The sequence below is a fragment of the Uranotaenia lowii genome, chromosome 2 (genome assembly GCF_029784155.1).
Source record: "Uranotaenia lowii strain MFRU-FL chromosome 2, ASM2978415v1, whole genome shotgun sequence".
In the NCBI taxonomy this organism is placed as follows: domain Eukaryota; kingdom Metazoa; phylum Arthropoda; class Insecta; order Diptera; family Culicidae; genus Uranotaenia; species Uranotaenia lowii.
Window position 1 is genome coordinate 105,699,861 of NC_073692.1, and position 21,561 is coordinate 105,721,421.

The 21,561-nt window shown below is 44.1% G+C and overlaps 1 protein-coding gene across 8 annotated transcripts in view; it reads left to right on the forward strand.

Moving 5' to 3' along the window:
- Window positions 1-21,561, forward strand: part of LOC129744014 (tubulin monoglutamylase TTLL4-like) — a 69,868-nt gene that overhangs the window by 43,160 nt on the left and 5,147 nt on the right. For 4 of the 8 annotated variants that reach the window (XM_055736316.1, XM_055736314.1, XM_055736318.1 and 1 more), the window contains 2 exons: window positions 19,734-20,561; window positions 20,635-21,529. In XM_055736316.1, the coding sequence (XP_055592291.1) occupies window positions 19,758-20,561; window positions 20,635-21,529 (1,699 nt within the window). In that variant the 5' untranslated portion in view covers window positions 19,734-19,757. Of the gene's footprint in view, window positions 1-18,079; window positions 18,263-18,675; window positions 19,223-19,733; window positions 20,562-20,634; window positions 21,530-21,561 lie in introns of those variants that run through there. The other 4 variants (XM_055736317.1, XM_055736319.1, XM_055736320.1 and 1 more) reach the window with 4 other exon arrangements.

Here is a 21,561-nt window from a genome sequence, read left to right on the forward strand (position 1 = left end):
TCTCACTCCTCGCGTTCTCACTTCTGACTCTCGACTTCTTACTTCTCACATCTAGCTTGTCACGTACCACTTCTCACCTCTTACTTCTCAATTCCCATGTCTCATTTCTCACTTCGCACGTCTTACTCCTCATGTCTTACGTCTTACTTCTCACACCTCATGTCTATGAAAATAAAGAAATGGTACGTGGGATGTGAAGCGAAAGAAATAAAAAATGAAAAATGAGACGTGAGATGTGAGAAGTAGGACGTAAGAGTGAGAAGTGAGAAATGAGACATGGGAAGTGAGAAGTAAGCGGTGAAAAGTGGTACGGGACAAGATAGATGTGAGAAGTCTGAAGTGAGAAGAAAAACGTGAGACGTGAGAAGAGAAAAGTAAGAAGTAATTTGAAGACCAGAGAACAAAGAAGAGTATCAAGAGACATGAAAAGTGACACGTGGAATGGAGAAATGAAAAATTGTTTTACGTTTCATTTCTCTCTTTTACGTGCCACTACTCACGTCTCACTTTTTTTCTCACTTCTGATTCTTAACTGACTTCTCACATCTAGCTTTTCACGTACCACTTCTCACTTTCCATGTCTCATTTCTCACTTCGTACATCTCATTTCTCATGTCTAACGTGTTACTTCTCACATCTTACGTCTCATTTCTCACTTTTCACGTCTTTTGCATCACGTCCCACGTACCACTTCTTAATTTTCACGTCTCATGGCACCCGCCTCATGTCTCACTTCTCTAGTCCCACGTCTCAGTCCTAATGTCTCTGATTTGATGTTGAAGTTCTCATATCTCATGTTCAATTTTTAATGTCCCATTTTTAGGTTTCAGATTTTATGCAAAGGTCTCACGTTTCAGATCTCAGGTTCCGTTCTCAGATTTTAGGTTACATGTCTATTTGTCTCAAGTTTCAGAGCTTCGGAATTAGCACGGTTTATTTACACGATACGTATACCCGTATACCGTGCAAATGAAACCTTGGTGTATTTAATCTTGGGACCGTTATTCTAACTTCCAAAACATTTAACTTATTTTAACTTCCAAAACATTGTACTCCTTCCATCGTTTCAATTTTTCCTGTTGTCATACGTATACCAAAATATTTCATCGCTGGTTGTTCTTTTCGCTGTTTTTCCTGTTCGTTCTTCAAATGTCTACACGTGGAAAAGAAAAACACACTTCTTTTCCAAATGACATGGCAATGTAAATGAAACATTTCTATAAATATCATTTAAGGAATTTCTATGATTTGGCTTCCGACGAACGCGGCAGACTTACGGCTGCTTACGGGGGGCGGCATTCCATCGTAACGTTAAAAACACAGAAAAAAAATATATGTATTGGATCTTTTGACCATTCGGAGAGCTAGTCGTCCAAAGTCGGTTCTTTGATGAACCATCTCGAAGCTTTAAAAAAAACCTTAAGAGCTAGCTATTAGCAGAAAAAACCGCGTACCTGCGAATTTTCAAGGGGAATGGACATTTGCATGGATCGGTAGAGCCGGGGTTTCGCTTACCGACCAGGTTGACCAGGAAAACATTTACAAATTTTTCGTGTCATTTTTTTAAACACATCATCAGCCGGCCGTGATTCGTGGGTGGGATGATCGAGGCAGGTGACTAAGCGCGGCATCGTGTGCATATAGTCGACGTCGACGCTCCTTCTAGCACTCTAGCTCTAGACACAGCAGAGTGACCTGTTCTGATCTGGCTAATGTTATGTTTTGCTGTGGAATTTTTCTCTAACCGTAGACAGCTTTTTCTTATTTTAAAAAATCGCTGCATGATGGTTGTTATTCTAGTCGGAGTGTGATTAATAATGGTTTGAAGAAAACGAAATAGCTACCAAAAAAAACGTACGACAGAGACATTTTTTACACTCGGAATAATATAACATGCTTTTAACACTTTCAGGTGGAATGATTTAAGCCTTGTTGATTCATATGTGACAATGGAATTAATTTATGTTCTTCTATAAAATAAACATTTACGAATGGAATTCATACAAAACTTTAATTACAGCTCCCTTTCAAAAATGAGATCATATTTTAATAATGTCATGATGCATTTTTTGTTTAATCATGATGATAGCTATCAATCAGTCATAAAACATTTTGAACTAAAACCAACTAGGTTGAAAATTAACCAGTGTTACTTGGAAGATATTCGTTTAGAATACACCGTACTTTGACGAATTGATAGAAATGTAGATTTTCGGTGAACTAAAAAGCGATTTAACAAATATGCAGATTTTTGCGTTATGTTCTTTCACTCCTTGATACCTCATGTTACCCCGATTGGGGTACGAAAAACTTCGACTATCGACTTTGCTTCTTCTAGGCAATGATACGATGCGGGACAAATTGTCTTGTACGACAAGAAGTTTTATCAAAACACGCTCTTGACTCGTTTTCAACACCTTTTATGCTTCCTAATCCAATCTATCCGTCTATAATTTTCATAACTTTTGTTACGCGTGGTCACGAATGAAAAAGGTGGACTGTATATTTTCGGTTGGAATTGCGGAAAGAAACCTACAACACGTGTGGTTCAGTTGGAATTGAATTTTACTCTGATCTTTTTTTCTTGTATTAGTGTACAAATGTATCGTTCACTGATATTTCATTTTAACAACTGTATGTTGGTTTTACTCGTCAAGGGTTGCAGTCTGGATGACTACATGATGAAACATCCTCCGGCCCGTTGAAATGGTTCATTTCAAATCTCCTTCGACGTCTTCGTTGTCCAGGAGCAACAAACAAATCTTCTTGACTGCTCTCCTTGCTATTCCGGTTTGTGTCCGCAGTCCGACCACACGAACGACGTTATCAGGACCAGGATACAGGTCGGTAATGCGAGCAAGCAGCCGATAACCAAGACCAGTGCGCCAACTTTGAGTTTCGTAATCTTGAAGTTTTTCTGGCGACGCTGCAACTCGTGAAGATAGTCGATCATCCACACGTTCCAAAACTTCTGCTTCAAGTCCTGCACAAACTGCCATCTTGAGAGTCGACCTTGAGGGATGTGTTGATAGGAGGGTTGTGGTATCGCCTGGAGTTCGTGGCCGATCAAAAAGTGAGCAGGTGTAATAGCACCAATATCGTTGGGGTCTTCTGATGTAGGCGTAAGAGGACGGGAATTTAGGATGGCTTCAATTTGTGTAAGGACCGTTGCCAACTCCTCGTAGGAAAGTTTATGTTCAGCAAGTACTCGTTTCAGATGAAATTTCACCGATTTGAATTGATATGCCATTCAATTGCCCGCATCGCTGTGTAATCACTCAAGGTTTTTTGATGGTGCTCATTTCGGAAAAGCTCAGCTAGTCGACACATCTCGTTGTTTGCTCCTTTAAAGTTGGTGGCATTATCCGAATACAGGTTACGAGGAATTCCACGACGACTCACGAAGCGTTGTAGAGTGCCTATGAATGCTCCAGAGGTCAAGTTTGAGACGGCTTCCAAGTGCAAGGCCCTGGTATGCATGCACACAAAGACACAGACGTACCCATTGGTCTCCTGCGGTTTACGGGTTGCTGTACTCGAACGAATTTTGAAGGGCCCCGCGAAATCGAGGCCAGTATCTGCGGTGCTGGTCGAACACGGTAGTCGGGGAGATCGCCCATCAGTTGAGTTGCCGGACGAGGGTTTTTCCGGAAGCATGGCACGCATTGAATCAGGGTTTTGGCGTGAAGAGGCCAATATTGTTGGCGAACAATGCCTAGGAGTCATCGTTGACCAATATGCATGTTGGAACGATGAAGATGCCGCAACAAAACTGCAGTAAATGGATGCTTCTGCGGCAATAAGGCTTGATGTTTGCTTTCGTATGGTATGTCAGCGTGCTTCAAGCGAACACCTACTCGGAGAATGCCGTCTTTTGGGTCTACAAATGGGTTCAGATGTCGCAGGGGATGCCGGAATTGTTCCGGACTGGTTAGCATTCGACGCTCGGTGTCAAATGCGTCGGCTTGCACTAGTCGTATCATGAGTGTAGTAGACCGCTGAATTTCATCGACTGTTAGAGATCCTTTGGTCAATCGTTTCCTGTTATTCTTGACGTAGTCACAGAAGCGAACCACGTATCCCGTGGACCGCTGCATGATGGTAAATCGGCTGATTCGGTTGAATAGTTCGACTCAAGAGTGTTCATTGACAGCAGGTAGGGCGACTCGTCTCAATTCCGGTAATTCATCATCGGAAATCGGGTTCAGCAATTCAGTATGATTGGTTCGAATTATTGGCGGACCATTCCACCACAAAGTAGACGTCTGAAGGCCTGTTGGTGACAGACCTCGGGAGATGACATCCGCAGGGTTCTCCTTCGATGGGATGTACCGCCATTCAAGAGTGTTCGTCAGTTGCTGTATCTCTCGCACTCGATTTCCGACGTACACTGATAATGTTTCTGGAGAACGACGCAGCCAACAGAGTTCGACTTGGGAGTCACTCCACAGGACGATGGAGTCAAAAGTTCGCTTCAGTAAATCAAGCAGTTGTGTCACTAGTCGGGCCAGTAATTGAGCAGCCAGAAGTTCTGCTCGTGGTGTTGTGATCTTCTTTTGTTTGGTCTTCTTAGTCGGTAGAATTCTAGACTTGGTACAGACCAACTGCATTCTCGATGATCCATCGTTCAGAACAAGACGTACGTAAATGCAAGCGCCGTAAGCTGCATCCGAGGCATCAGCATACTCATGGAGTTCGACTTTCCTTGCCATATCACAAAAAATCCATCTCGGAATTGAGATAGTATTCAGCGTCTCCAGCTGGCGATAGAATTTGCTCCAAACCTTCAAGTTGTTGGGTGGAACTGGCTCATCCCACTCCAATCCCAATGACCAGAGATCACGTATGATTAACTTAGCTGTTGTGTTGATCGGACCGAGAAATCCGAGCGTATCAAAAATCTTGGCGACGTCGCTGAGTATCGCACGCTTCGTTGCTTCGGTAATCTTCAAGTGGACATTTTAAGGTACGACAAAAGTGAAACAATCTTCCTTCGGTTTCCATGAGCCGCCGAGTATCTTCATGATGGTATTTATGCTGGGATCTGTATTAATGCTCACTTCGCAGTTTTTGTTCGGAACGTCAGCCAGAATCAAAACGGAATTCGCGCATTATTTGTGCACTTCGAAGCCACCTCTTGCCAACAGTGCTACTAACTGGTTCTTCAGTTCAATCGTTTCTGCAAGCGTGTTCGCTCCCGTAAGTGCGTCATCGATGTAGAAGGAATTTTTCAAAACTTCGGCTGCTAATGGGTAACGATGTCCTTCGTCTTCGGCCAATTGGTTCAGGGTCATAGTGGCCAAAAAGCGAAATGACGCCAAACCATAGGTTACTGTCTGTAGGTCGTACGTTCGCAGGGCTTGATCCCGCGTCTCTCTCCATACTATGCGTTGGTACGGGATGTCATCTTGATGTACCAATACCTGCCGGTACCATTTTGGTATGTCCAAAGTGAAAACAAACTTGTAGGAGCAGAAATTTAATAGAATTTTCACAAGATGACCCTGTACAGTCGGTCCAACCATCTGGGTCTTGTTGATAGATATGCCTGAACTAGACTCGGCAGATCCATCAAAAACTACTCTCAATCTTGTGGTCGTACTACTTGGTTTAAAAACGTAGTGATGGGGCAGGTAGTATGCAGCATGTTGGTTATCTTGATCGGTGTTGGCATTCTGCTTCATGCGACCAAGATCTTCGTATTCTCTGAGGAATTCACTGTACTGTTGCTTGATATCAGGTGATGCGGCGAGACGTCTTTCAACGGCATGGAATCGCTTTACGGCCATCACTTTTGAATCTCCCAATTTTGGACTGTTGGACACAAACTTCTTCTTCGGGTTCTTTTTCTGGTTCAGGATCACCAAAGGAATCAATCAGCCAAAATCGCTTTACTAATGCGTCCAGGTTTTCTTCTTCAACGGTGTTGCAGAATGACTACACAATTCCGGAACACCTTTTTGGGGATGGCACCGCTCAGAACCCAGCCAAACTGAGTATCTTGGAAAACGGCAAAACTTGAGAGATGTAGGCGATCGGTTTTCAACATTTGGAAAAATACTTCCGCGCCCAGAAGCATGTCAACCTTTTCCGGTACGTAGAAGTTCGGATCCGCCAATTGGATACCGTCAGGAATCGAGAGAGGAACTCAATCGTCGTCAATGGCAATAGTCCGGTAATCCTTGGTACCAGAAGGAAATCGAGGCAAGATTGGTATTCGCTGATTTGATCATGGTGTGAATCTTGAACCAAACATTCGTCTTGATGTCGTTGAGACCGCTGATCTAAAAATGCATCGGTTCCTTCTCCAGTGCGAGTAGTGCAGCAAAGCTTTCAGTCACGAAGTTTGTATGCGACCCAGAGTCCAAAAGTACGCGGCAAGGATACTCTTCTCCAGCTTTGCCAGCACTACTGCTGTTGATAACAGTATCTGCTTTCCTCCTACCTTGGGTTGCACGCAGAACGATGATCGGGTTTCGGATTCTTGATAAACCTGTGCAGCTGGCGCTGCTTCCGATGTATGCTGGTTTGGTTCGGAAAACTTCGTAGACGTAGCAGGGGTTTCGAATTGCTTCTGTTGATTGTTGTTTTCCGGGTGAAGAATTGTATGGTGCCTCTTTTTGCACTTCTTACAAGTGCTCTCGGGACTGCAGTTGGTTGTAAGCAAATGAAGCAAGCACCGGCTTTGCGCCGCGCATTATAGCGATCGGACAAAGAAGCTTTTTTAAAGGCGTCGCACTTCCACAATTCATGACTTCCTTGGCAGTGGGGACACTGTTCGGTGCGAGTAACGAAGCTGTTGATTCTCATCTTGGGATCTCCTACAACTCGATTTGGCTTCTGCATTCTTTGAACTGGTTTCACTGAAGAAAGAAGGTTGATTTTCTCCAGTACACGACATCTTAAAAACTCCATAGTTTCTGCGTAATCTGGGAGTTCATCAATTTTCTGCGATAGTTCCCAAGCCTTTCGGGTTTCACTGTCCAGTCTCGAAGCTATACGATTAAGAAGCATACTTTCCCCCAGCCCAGTTACATTTAAACCCAAGTTCCTCAAAGCATCCACATTTTTCATGCACGCATCGATCAGTTTACGAGGATCGGTGGCACTCTCGCTGTTTGTTTGAATTTGGTTACTGAACCATTTAATCCGTTGTGCCTTCAGCAAGTTCTTCGATTGCTTTCCGGCATGCGATTACCAGTTTTAATCTAGATCTGGAAACATTAAGTGATTTGATAGCTGCTTGACTATCTGAACAGAAATAAATTGTTCAAAACATAATTTTCTTTTGCCCTTTATTTTAATAGGTACCTATTACCAAATATTGGATGATTTTCGCTTTCATTGCGCTGGTAACGGCTGATTGTTTGCTGAACGCCATCAAAAATGACTGTTGATCGTTCTCCGCTACACGTTTGCTCGGTTCTTTTCAGGGCGCGAAAGCATGGAGAGAATACCGTAGTAGTTTTGTTGTGGTTCCATTTCCATTTACTACTCATATTTATTTTGATTCCGTTTCTCTGCCCTGGCTGGCTGGTACATATGCGCACATGTATTTATTTGATATTGTAACCAATACCAGCAACTCGAAGCTGTACCGTATCTATCGTATACACGTGTCCCGCTGTTCTGCGCCGTTCTATGAATGAGCGGACATTCTGACGATTCTGACTGACTGATAGTACCGTTTACTCTCGGGCTCTCGTGAGTTCAGTTTTGTTTTTACATTGATGTTTGTTGAATAGTTGAATCTGTTCCCGTTTTGTGTCTCTCTTCCATTCTTCTTCAAACAGTCTGGTTTGTTGTAGTTGTTCAAGATGAGGTACTCACGCTTTCTTTGAATCAAGAGAAGTGACGTGTTGATAGTGGTTTGTTTTCTTTCCCTACGTTCAAGAGCATTTGGCGCGCCTGCAGAGGGTGTTATTTTTTCATAGCCAGGGCTCAAGAAACTTGGAATCTTAAAGCAAAAATAACAATTAGTATAATTTCTAGCCTTTTTTTAATTGAAAGCACATCAAACATAGGTAGTTCGATTTCTCTTGAAAAAGATTCAAATGCAATTTTTAATAAATATGACTTTTCATGTCACCCTGCTACTATACAATTTGCACAAACGGATTGGTTTTTTACTACCAACACACTTGCTATAATATTTGAGGATGGAAGAGTGCCACCGTTTTTTCTTCAATGGAGCATCTCTCACGTGTTTAGTGAGTGTGTAATTCGACAACAATCTACGCTCATTCGTCGGTACCATTATTATGGTTAAGTTTCTCGTAAGTTTTGGAATATGGAGAGCCGTAAAGAACGAACTAGCTTCGTTTACAGTTGGAACAAGAGAAAGAATTTTATTTAAATTTAAAACATGGGTTACTATGATTATTTTGTTACTATTAAACGCCTGCTGCGTTCAACACTCCTCCTCAAACTATTCAGAAAGTACACCCATCTTAGCACGTAACTTCTCAAGGCGTACTCGCTGAAGCGGCTTCGTTAGGACATCTGCAACCATATCCTCCGTCGGGCAATATTGAAGTTGAATAACACCCTTCTGCTTCAAGTCGCGGACGAAGAAGTACCGTGTGTCAATATGCTTACTTCGTCGCTCGATCCGGTCACTGTCAACCACCTTGATGCAGCTCTTTTTATCCTCGAACACCTTGGCGGGAATGGACTCGTCTCGACTGATTTCGCTTATCAGCCGGCGCACCCAAAGCAATTCTTGGCACCCTTCAGCGAGTGCAACGAATTCGGCTTCAGTTGAGCTGAGGGACACACACGCTTGCTTTCTGGATCCCCAGGATATGATGCCTCCTCCGAAAAATACTGCATGGCCAGAGTTAGATTTTCGGTCCCGAGCATCACCGGCCCAGTCCGCATCTACGTACATCGCCAACTCGCCTTCTGTGGAACCCAGTTTCAGCTTGAAGTCGGATGTTGCATTCAGGTATCGCAGCACACGCTTTGCCTCATTCCAATCCAGTTGGGTTGGGCAGCTGGATTTTTGAGCTAGGATGGATGTGCTGACAGCCACGTCCGGCCTGGTATGAACAGCTACAGTACCGTTCATAATTGTATAGAAATTGGAAGCAAGCGCACTGTCACTTCGACTTTGAACTTCCATAACTTTTTACTCTGATGATATTTTTAGATCAATTTTTTTGCGTTAGATAGATCAACTATCACACTATTATATCACAAAATTTGAGCTTTCTGGAGTTTGTGTGGCCTGAGAAACAGTAATTCTACGAAAATCGAACTTTTTGGACTTTTCTCATTCAAACTGCAAGATCTCTGAAACTACGCTACATTTTTTATTGAAATTTTGCAGGGTGATTGTTGAAATATAAAGCTAGCACGTCTAAAGTTTTCGAAAAGTTCTATCGATGAGATTAAAAGTTACGCGACGTGCAATATTTCAGACATGAACCTTGAAATGCGATTTCTATAGAATTTTGGACGAATGTTTCCATAGGAAAATCATATTCTCTGTTTAACAATTAGTAAATCTATTTCAACCGAAAAATCACAACAATATTGCGAGATTCTGATTTCAAAACACAAATGGACCATTTATTCCATTTTTTCTTTTCCTTATTGGTTTTGCCAGACATTTTTTGTCTGATTGGTGGAGGAAACAATATTGTTCTCATGAATCGTCCAAAATTCTATAGAAATCGCATTCTAAGGTTCATGCCTGAAATATTGTACCTCGCGTAACTTTTGATCTCATCGATAGAACTTTTCGAAAACTTCAGACATGCTAGCTTCATATTTCAACAAATACTGTGCAAAATTGCAATAAAAAATGTTGCCAAGTTTCAGAGATATTACAGTTTGAATGAGAAAAGTTCAAAAAGTCCGATTTTTGTAGAATTACTGTTTCTCAGGCCACACAAACTCCAGCAAGCTCAAATTTTGTGATATAATAGTGTGATAGTTGATATATCTAACGCAAAAAATTTGATCTAAAAACATCATCAGAGTAAAAAGTTATGGAAGTTCAAAGTCGTAGTGACAGTGCGCTTGCTTCCAATTTCTATACAATTATGAACGGTACTGTACGTAAAGCAGACCTCCGATAAGGCTGAGATACTGCTGGTTGTTTGGCAGCCGTTCCTTCTCCTCCTTCTGCTGTAGGTAGCCCGGATCAAGAGGAATCTTGCTGGGTTTGGCCTCCCCGAGACCAAATTGTTGGGTTAACTTCCGGATGTACTGCTGTTGGCTAAGCTTGAACCCATCCGGACCACGTACAACTTCCATGCCAAGGAAATGTTTGATGTCTCCAAGGTTGTTAATCCTGAAGTTCGTCAGAAGACCTTGGAATATTTCTTGGAACTCCTCCTCAGTCTCGGTTATCACCACCATATCGTCCACGTAAACCAACAGATAGGCGATGACAGTTCCCGTTCGACGAATATAGAGGCACGGGTCTGCTTTGGAAATGCTGAACGACATTTTTCGCAGGAACGAATCGAGGGTATGGTTCCACACTCGAGCGGACTGCTTGAGACCGTACAGGCTTTTGTTGAGACGACATACACTATTTCCAACAGCATACCCTTCCGGTTGTTTCATATAGACAATCTCGTCCAGTTGTCCATGAAGATACGCAGTCTTGACGTCAACGTGTTTGACGACCATGTTACGACTGCTTGCCACCACCAACAAGGCACGGAACGTTACCTGTTTGGCGACAGGTGCGAAGACTTCGTCGAAATCCACGCCAAACTTTTGGGAGAATCCTTGAGCCACCAACCTGGCTTTGTGGCGCACGACCTCACCATTTCCATCGAGCTTCTTCTTGAAAAGCCATTTACATCCAACAGCTTTACGGTTCGCAGGAAGTTCGACCAAATCCCACGTGCCGTTCTCGATGAGCGATCGATACTCTTCATCTATTGCTTCCTGCCAATGCCTAGCGTCGGGTGATTTCAGGGCTTCGGAACGAGTACGAGGATCACCACCTTGGATGCTTTTTGCGGCCAGTCCCTGATGGGGATTCTCATTTCCTGGTTCAGGACCTCGATTGGAGTTGGATGGAGGGGGGTCATCTGAAAAACGGTTGGAAGGCAAACCAGTGCTTGGAAAAAGAAAATTTTTCAACTTGCCTGTGAGATAGCGCTCCCGTCCGCTGCGCCTCAACGCCTGTGACACGGGCGGATTTGAAGATAGTTGCGGGGGGAGCGCGTTAGTTGTCACGTCACGTGCTGCATCGTTACTATTGTCGCTTGATTCGTCTGCGCTGTCATAGTTTGAAGAACCTTCATCAGCACTAACGTCCACCACGCATTCACCTTCAGGAACCGGCACCACTTTGTCAGACCCAGATTGTTCGACCACCGCTGGAAACTGCAGCTGATCATCCTGAACTGTTTGCTCGAAGTCCAGAGGGACTAATTTTCGCTCAGGTACGGACACCACGCTGCTACGCTTCGGATTTTCACTCACAAATACGACGTCTCGAGATGTTACCAGGGTTTTCTTCCTCGGATCCCACAGTCGATATGCCTTCGTTTCGGATTCGTAACCAGTAAAGATGCACTCATGGGATTTTGCATCCCACTTCCTCCTTTTCTGCTTCGGGATATGAACCATAGCTGGGGAACCAAACACTCGGATGTGAGCTAAGTTCGGCTTCTTTCCGCTCCACATTTCCTCAGGTGTCACCTCGTGTCCTTTGGTAGGCGATCGATTTACCAGGTAGACCGCTGTTGCTGTTGCTTCTGCCCAGAATGACTTAGGCAGATCCGCTTCAAATAACATGCATTTGGCCCGTTCTACCACAGTACGGTTCACACGTTCGGCTAAACCGTTTTGTTCGGGAGTGTAATCCGCCGTTGTTTGATGGCGAACCCCCAGACTGTTCAGATGGTCTTCCAGCTTCTTGTTGCGAAACTCCTTCCCGTTGTCGGTTCGCAGAATTTTTAACTTTCGGCCAGTCTGCCGCTCTGATGAACATCGGTAATTTTCAAAAGCTTCAAAAATTTCATTCGCTGATTTTTCTTTCAGGAAATACACTGCGATGCGACGAGACTTATCATCCGTGAACGTAAGGAAATATCTTCTGCCGCCCAACGAATTAACTTCCATTGGTCCGCACACATCGGAATGGACCACTTCCAGGATTTCTTGCGCACGTGAACCTTGCTTGTTGAAAGGAAGACGAGTTTGCTTACCCATCGCACATGTTGAACACCGATCTTCAATTTCCGCTGGACCGTCGAATTGCACTCCGGAGACCATACCATGTTTCAATCGCTGAACACTTTCCAGGTTGAGATGGCCCATTCTCCTATGCCACAGTTTGATATCCACGACGGAAGACGCGCTCATTGCTGTTGGTAAAGGCAATTGCGCCAGACGAAACAAACCATTCTCCAACACGCCGGTAGCCACCAGATTTCCGTTCCCTTCGTTGACCTTCACACCAGCTGCGCTAAACGTGACAGTGTGTCCGCGCTTCACTATTTGGCTCACCGAAATCAGGTTCGTAGAAATCTCCGGAATGACTTGAACATCGTTGACCTCGATTGGCTCGTCGTCTTGACTACACTCGGGTAACAGCTTCAATTTTCCTTTCGCCACTACCTGCATGGCACCTTTGTTGGCTGCAACGACGGTACCGCTGGTTTTCTGCACGTTTTCCAATTTCGACACGGAATTGGTAAAATGATTCGAAGCACCGGAGTCGAAATACCAGCTCGAATCTTCGCCAAAATGTGCGCTTCCATTCGTCGATAAAACGGTACACCATGCTTTCGACTTCCTATCTTTAGATGGACAATCCCTTGAAAGATGGTTAGGCGATTTGCATATTCTGCATTTTGGACCTCGTTTCATGTCCGATGGTTGCCTTTCTTGGTGCTGTTTCGGTGGTGGTTTTGAAAAATGTTTCCTCCCTGCATACGCTGTTCCTGCTGATGGCTCAGGTGCTCTAACTTCCTGCAGTAGCTTCGTCTTGATGACATCGCCGTTGATTGCTGCTCCGGAGTTTTCGAGTGCCATCACCATTGGGCTGTACGATTCCGGCAATCCTGCCAACAGAAGAGTTCCGACCCACTCTTCGCTTATGTCAAAACCGATTCCACGTAGTTGATGTGCTGTGGTTACTATGGTGTTGACATACGTTTCCATGGAGTCGCTCGTTGCTAGGGACGTTGTAATTAGTTTTCGCAGCAAGCCAACTTTTCGTGTCAGCCCGGAATCCTCAAACGCTGCTTCCAATTTCGACCACGTTTCCTGCGCAGTTCTCGCTTCCCTCACATGGACATAATTCGTAGGGTCAAGAAGAAGAATTATTTTTCCACGCGCTTTTCGGTCCTTCACCGGGTTTACGACCGGCATGGTTCCATCCTCGTTCGGTGTCGGCTTCACCACGTCCCACAAGTCCTCCAGTTCGCGAAAAGTCTGGACTGCGAATTGCCACGTGGACCAATTTTCACGGCCCATAAGCAATTCTATCGATGGCAAATTCAGCGAACTGAAGGCTTTTGCTGTTGCAGCTACATCGCCTTGACCGGTAGACATAATCGAAAAACTCGCGACGGTACTTTTCAAAATTCGAATTTAAAAAAAAAAACGTTTACTTTTTAACTTTTTGGCTCTGGGCCCATAACCTTTTGGAATATGGAGAGCCGTAAAGAACGAACTAGCTTCGTTTACAGTTGGAACAAGAGAAAGAATTTTATTTAAATTTAAAACATGGGCTACTATGATTATTTTGTTACTATTAAACGCCTGCTGCGTTCAACAGTAAGTTTCTCACGATTACTTTTCTGATTGTTCATGTTTCTTGTCTTGTAGATTTTTTAATATTAACTTGTTAATAAAGTATCTACTGAAAATATTTTACCAGTCCAAAGTTATAAACAAGATTTCGAAACTAAATATTTGAACGAATAAACGTTATAATTTTTCTATACGTTTTTTAAATTAAACAAACTTGTTTTATGTTAATGAGAACGATTAAAAATGAATTCACCAAGCAGACTTAAGTGAGTTTATATATGAGGCCCTCAGAGCCAAAGGGGTATTAGTGACCAAATGGTCGATTTTAAGTATAAATGATGCCAAACGATTATTCATATTCCAAACTATATTTGGAGATTTTTTCGGATTTTTCGAATTTTATTTACATACTTTTACATTCGAGAGCGAAATACAAGTTTTCGAAAAATATATGGAAAATGGCCAAGCTCTTAACACTTCGAATGAATATGGAAGGAATAACCTTGAAAGCAGACAAGAAAAATCTTTCCAGTTCGGCTGTTAACAGGAATCATTACAATACTTACTTAATGTTCCCGCGCCGATCATCCGGTGCATAGGGCCGTAGTAAAAGACCTCCACTGTTGACGATCCGGAGCCAGCGTCTTCACTTGGTCCCAGTCAAGATTCTCGTCGACAGTTCGGATTTCGGCGGCTAGGCTTCGCCGCCACAAATGTCTGGGCCTGCCTCTCCTTCGATGTCCCTCTGGGTTCCATTCAAGCGCCTCTCTGCAAATCTCGTTCTCATCTCTTCGCAGCGAGTGCCCAATCCATCTCCAATTGCGTGCCCGAATCTCGACTTCTAGCGCCCTTAAGTTTCTCACCCGTACAAAAATACGGATTTGACGTTTAAGTTGAAGATTCGGATTTTCGTACGTGACCGCCAGATGTTTCGGAGACTCGCAAACGCAAATCGGGCTTTTCTGATCCGGGTTTCGATATCTTTTCTGGTACCACCATCAGGCGTAATCTGGCTACCAAGATACTGTAAGACTTTCTCAACCTGTTGCCCAGCTACCACGAAATTGTATCGGTTTTCTGATTTCCATCGATTTGGTCTTTCCGACATTGACCTTGAGGCCTGTTGCCTTGGGGGTGAGGTGGTCGAGTTTGCTCTGCATGTCTTGTTGTCTTTGGGCGAGCAGAACAATATCGTCAGCCAAGTAAAGGTTGTTCAGTTGCTCCATTGTCGAAGGATTCCAAGGAAATCCTCGGTTTGGTCTTACAGTCAATCGATCCAGTCAAGATCTCATCCATTACGATGAGAAAGAGTAGCGGTGATAAGATACATCCTTGTCTCACTCCAGCAGTTACCAGGATTGGATCAGACAAGACACCTCGTATTGTGCTTCGATGAGATGGAATAATTTCACTGGGACCCCTCGTCGCCTTAGAGCCGCTCAGATGTTTTCGTGGTTAAGTCGGTCAAATGCTTTTTCGAAATCATCCAACATCAACAGAAGAGAGTTCAGGAATTCGTTGATTTGTTCCAGTATTATTCGTAGCGTTGTGATGTGGTCCACAGATGATCGTCCGAATCGGAATCCAGCTTGTCGCCGTCGGAGGGTAGAGTCTTTTTTCTTCTGGATCACTTTGCAGAGTACTTTGAGGGTTGTACAGATCAACGTTATGCCTCGCCAATTACCGCACTCTGTCAGGTCTCCTTTCTTTGGGACCTTTACGAGGATACCCTGCATGATAGGCTGCATCCAGTCGGCCGGAAATGTGGCAGTATCCCAGATGACAGCGAAAAGACGGTGCAACATTTGTGGCAGGCAGGGTCGGCTTTAAGCATTTCAGCAGAGATGTAATCGATCCCAGGTGTTCTGTTGGATTTCATGTCTTCGATTTCAGCTAGCGAGGGGCTTCCGAATTGACGCCATTAATACGACTTAGTATTGCCGCTTCAAGCTGCGGATTCTGTAGGCCATTGCTATTTGTGACTCGGAAGAGTTGTTCAAAATGCTCAGTCCAACGCTTGAGCTGATCTATTCGATCTGTCAACAGCTGGCCTGCTCGGTTTTTCAACGGCATTCGTGCATTAGTCATTGCACCACTAAGGCGGCGCGAAATGTCATAAAGTAATCGGATATCTCCAATGGCCGCGGCTCTTTCTCTTCGGCTAGGGAGTTTGTCCAAGCCGACTTGTCTCGTCTACAAGCTCGTTTAACTGCCTTTTCCAGCTCCGCATATCGAAAGCGGGCGGCTGCTTTGGCTGACCCGCTACATGCCTGCTCAATTCCGACTTTCACTTTTCTACGATCATCGATCATCCTCCAGGTTTCATCTGACATCCATGAACTTCTTCTTCCACACATTTTACCGAGAGAACCATGGCTCGTCGTGATAAAGGCATTCTTGATTCTACACCACTGTTCTTCGACTGTCCCGTCTGTCGGCAATTCCAAAGCTCGGGATTTAAGCTGTTCAACGTATTCCCTTTCCACCTCTGGATTCTCCAACCGGCGGACGTCGTATCGACATCCGACTTTCTCCTCTCGCCGCTGGACACGCGCGACTCTTAGTTGTATCTCACCAAGGATGAGATGATAGTCAGATGCAGATGCAATGTCTGCGCTTCGTTTGTTGTGGACATCTAGGAAGCTCTCTCTCCATATTCGTCTTATGCAGATGTGGTCAATTTGATTTGTCTGTTCGACCATCTCGGGATACCCAAGTGACCTTATGTGCTGGTCGATAGGAGAAAAGCGATTCACCAATCACACTGTTGTTGTTGCCACAAAATTCTACAAACAGCTCTCCGTTTTCGCTCATCTGTCCTAGACCATGGCGCCCCATGATGCGCTCAAAGTCTTGATGATCGGAGCCAATCTTTGCGTTGAAGTCGTCTAAGTGGATTTGAATGTCGCCCTTCGGAATTTTTTCAACCATGATGTCCAATTGACTGTAAAACTGCTCCTTCTTCTGCAAACGGCAACGTCAGTTGGCGTATAACACTGGACAATTGTAAGGATTCTAGCCCGTATTTTTAATCTGGCTACGATTTATCTTTCATTTATAGGTTCTTATCTCATGAGGGCAGCCTGAGCCTGTGGGCTTAATAGGAAACCAACTCTTCGTTCTCGAGTAGCTTGTTCTCCTCGTATTCCAGAGTGAAGCGGTTATTGTCTTGACTGAATCTTGCGGTCTCCAGTGTTAAGACAACGGACCTCGCTGAGTCCCAATATCTCTAGCTTGAAACGGCTAGCTTCTCTACAAAGTTGAGCCAGCTTACCAGGCAAGGGTCAAAACATTCCAAGTTCCAATTCTATTCCGTGTTTTCATGCTAAAAGTCGTTGCTAAAGTTCCAATTCGGATATTTCTTGTTCCAGTTACAGTAACAATTTAATAAATCGGGAGAAGTAGGTTGTTAGCCTAAGGTCCCTATCCCGCAATGGGGCTGCCATCTTGGACTTAACTGGCGGGAGCCGCATATCGTTGCGAGACATACGCTGTTTGAGCCGCTTCTGACCTAGAGAACAGACGCTCGGTTGTTGTTGCACGCCGCCCTGACCTGGAAAAAAGACGCGTGCGGCCACCTTTTCAGTCTGCTTGCGACCAAAGCATCCACCGGGGTTGGGATGGATACCCAATCTCCGCTTAGGTTACTTGCATCCCAGCCGGTACTACGGGGAGGTTGAGATAGGAGTTGTGAATAAGAGGTGATATGACCACTATGGGGTCTCGTGTTGCACATTATCCACCATTCGCCATCCAAATATATGAATCATTAGAAAAAATACGGAAAATTTAAGTTGACCAATTTTTGACCCGAACACCCTTTACCTTGCTGGGCAGGTTATTTTAGGATCTGATCCAGCTTGGGATCGAGTTAAAACAAAAATATTTTAGACTCATTAGAGTATCCCTCTCCACGGAAATCTTTAGTTAAAAGGCCAACCAATTTCTCTAACAAATTGAGTACATTTTTTATGTTAAATGTCGCTTAAAAAAGTTTCAAATTCAGAGATTTCTGTAGTATCGAATTGGCTGTCCAAGACCTGGTAATAGATAAAGGTAGTGACACCTACTACGGATGTGGGTTAAAGTATGGTTACAATATCTTACTTTTTGTTAAAATATCTTTCTGATTTTTGTTACACTCCACACGAAAAGTAAACAGCGGCGCGCCTCGAGAGCTCATTCGTTCTTGAATGGTTTGTTTTCTTTATTTTCTCAATAAAAAAAAACTTTACGGTTTCTCGGTTGCTTTACGTCGAACATGTGTCGGTGTGTGCCTTCCTCTCTCAGGCATCGCATGGGCACCCGTTTTGTAGTTGGTATTCGTTCCGAGCTGCTTGGTCGTCCTGTACCCTCCGCCATTAGCACTCAGTTTGGCTGGTTTGGGATAAGAACGTGATTAATTTCTCGCTCGGCCTTTCCGACTGACGACGACGGGAAAAATATTATTCCTTAGCACCTTTTGGTTGGTTGTGTACAATTTTTGTCTTTATTTTTACACCGATGGATCCAGTTGCTGCTTATCGTTAAGGTTGGTATTGATTGATTTGTCTTCTGGTGAAATTTTCAGATTTGTTCTATAGCATTTTTTATGAGGCTGAAACGGGCCTCGAATTTTGTGCGGAAGTGACCTCCAAGAGCTGTCGTCATTTCATTGTACGGGAAATGCGACATTGGCGACATGAATGGCCGCTGTAGTCACTCGATGAGCACAAGTTAGTGATCATCTACATGAAGGTGTATTTTGATGTAGGTATGAGCACTGTTTCAAATCACAACAAAAAATCCACGAACGGATGCATGAAGTTATTGGCCATTCCATCGCTTTTATTCGCTCATCGCCCAACTCAGTTGCCAACAAACAGCGGAATTATAGCGTGTATTGCCTATTCGGTCGCTGTATCGAGTGAGTCAGTTTAGTCTGAAAATTTGGTGTAGAGAAGTGGTGCGTAAAAATGGAGAGCACTTCGCCGTAACCAACAAACTGCGTTTTGCTTTTCGAGTTAGCAAAATTAAAAATTGCCGCGCGGCATATGGCACACATTGTTGAAGTGTTGAGTTCCGAAAAATTCGCTCGGACGTTTGTCTGTTGGATGGACATTTATTTTTGTGATGCCTTTTTCTATGACGGATGGTCATGAACCATGTACTGAGGTGCTGCTGATAAGCCATCCTCAATAATCATCGATTTTTCCAACCGCGCGTACATCAGCCATTGATCAGTCGCAGGTTGAAGTGTGCTGCAGTACAAAGACAACGTGTTTTTCCTTCACCCGCAGTGTAGTGTCATTCGAAGTATGAGAAAGTGGCGGTGGCGGAGCCTCTCGCATTATCCACAAGTTCTAAATCGCAAACGATGACGCGACATCTTCGCAAACAAACCTTTAAGTGGTGGCCAAAGACGACGGAGCAGATACATCATTGGACATTGGACGTTCTTAAAATAATCATCGCGTTGTTATACTGGTGGTACCAACGGTGTCTCAGATATGTAATAATAACCTTTGAAATACCATTTTGCAAAAGTGAACAACAAAGCGCGTGGAAAACGTGTGCAATTTAGAATAGGAGTTATGTTTTCGTACAACAAGCTACCGCGAAAATCAACGTGGTGTAGTTATACAGTGATCACGTAATTTGCGCACGCCATCAGATCTTTTCCTCCATCGAGTGATTAAAGATGTTTGGAGCATAACAAAATTGCTTTTCAAAACGTTGACTGGATGATAGGTCATGTAATGAAGTTATCTACAAACGTGACAAAATCTTATCTTAGATGAAAGCATTAAATTTCTCGAATAACCATTGAAACAGCAAATTGCACACAGCATTTTGCACATTCATTTTTTTTTTCTTTATTTCGATTTTATAAACATAAGTCTCAAGTTTTGTCTACGTCTAACAAATATTTTTGAAAAATTATATTCTAAGTTAAAGCATCTCCTGTTGCCAATATAATCCGTATAACTTATCTCTGTTTAAAATTTCATATTTCTCAACAGATAACCACCAAATTTGCCACCATCATGGATTTCAAACAACAAAACAATACACCACCACAATATCCACGAAGTAATTCTCGTCTAAAACACCATTCCTCGACGGCATCCAGCGTATCGACGGTTTCCTCTGCTGCCGGGAACAGCCATAGTGCCCCGCATAAAAAAGTCTCGCTTAGGAGGAGATGTCGCAGTGAAAGCCTACCCATGGCTCCCCTCGGGATGTGCGGCGGAGGAGAAACCTTGTGCAAAAGTGTAGGGAAATCGCGGTTTTCGGAAAATCACTACCACCACCATCATCATCATCACCATCACCATCAACATGGCGGTCAAAGGACTCATGGGCACAGTTCCCCGAAACCGAAGGAATCCGAAACACCTTCCCTGTTGGTTGAATCGTTTAGCCTGCAAGGCAATGGGCATCATCGTCAGCGAATGACCCTTCCGGTAATCACCAGCAACGAACTGCTTCCAAACATTACCATCAACAGTGCGAAGGAAAATGTTCAACAAAATGGACACTACGGTGGAAACCGTTTCGAGGGTACTCTCCAGGTAAAGGAGATTCACTTAAACGACCCCGAAGTTGGTCGGAGAAACGGATATTACCTGCCGGGAGACCGGTTATTAGAGTCAAGATTCGCTCGGAATCTGGAGAGTACTTTCTGCCCTAAAAGCACAATCTTTGATCGTGGTAACCGAAAACTGCGAGCACGTAGCGAGTCGGAACCCCACGAGATCTACCACAGCGCTCCTATGTTGGCTGACAGCGCTTTGTGTAGCGGGAGAAATTCAGGTGTCACGTGGACTCCTAGAGAACCGGCACGGGACGTGAGTATTCTGTCTTTTTTTTTAATTTGTTGAATCTCACTTAAATCAAAATAAACTCAACCTATGTTTCCAGGTATCTCTGAAGCGAACCCGTGACACAATATCGCCTATGTTGGAAGCAGATGAAACCGTAGAAATTACCGCGACACCATTGCAGACGAAAGATTCGCCTCCATCGAAAATTCTTAACGCAGCCGAGGCAGCCATTCTCGATGAAGCGGTAAGCCGAGTGCACCAGCGTATCAAACCTTCCAAATCATCCAGTAGTATAAACGGGTCGGGACGTGCCACGAAAACAGTGCGCACTCGGTCGGGAGTAGCCGTAAACAAATACAAGTCCTGCCTTAAGACAGCTTCTGCAATCGTTGCATCCGGAGGAGCACATAACGGTCATTTTGTTGGGCGCAAATCTGTTTCTCCACCACTACTCAAACCGCTTATCGGTTCAACCTCGCCTACGCCATCCGGAGTATCAACCGGTACTAGTGGAGGAGAATCGGTGCACACACAGGATCTCGATACGGAAACTATTGGGCATTCCGATATTGGAGACGAGGATGATCTGGAGGATGAGTGTGACGAAGAGGACGATGATCTAGACGATGAGTTAGCAGAAGACGATGAAGTTTTGAATGGGTCCATAACGGACTCTGAAGATAACTATCAGACACACTTGGCTGCTTATCAGGCAAGAACAAAGTCCCACTCAGCTTCTCCTTCGCCTATGTTAGGCAAAGAAGGTCCAGTGACCGCAATTGGGTGTGTCGTTGGAGGCAGTCCCAATGAAGGGCCTCTGGCGCCAAGTTTGTTTCCGAATGTGCCACCCTATATTACCTTTTCGACACACGAAGAAAAGGGTCCTCCAGTTCCCCCTGCCATGCATAAAGTGCTTAAATGGAAAATGACACTGATAACACCAATCGTGGTTCGAAAAGTTCTCATAAATAGTGGATTCAGACTGTTAAAGAGTAAGTTTCAAATAATTTTTGATTGATATTTT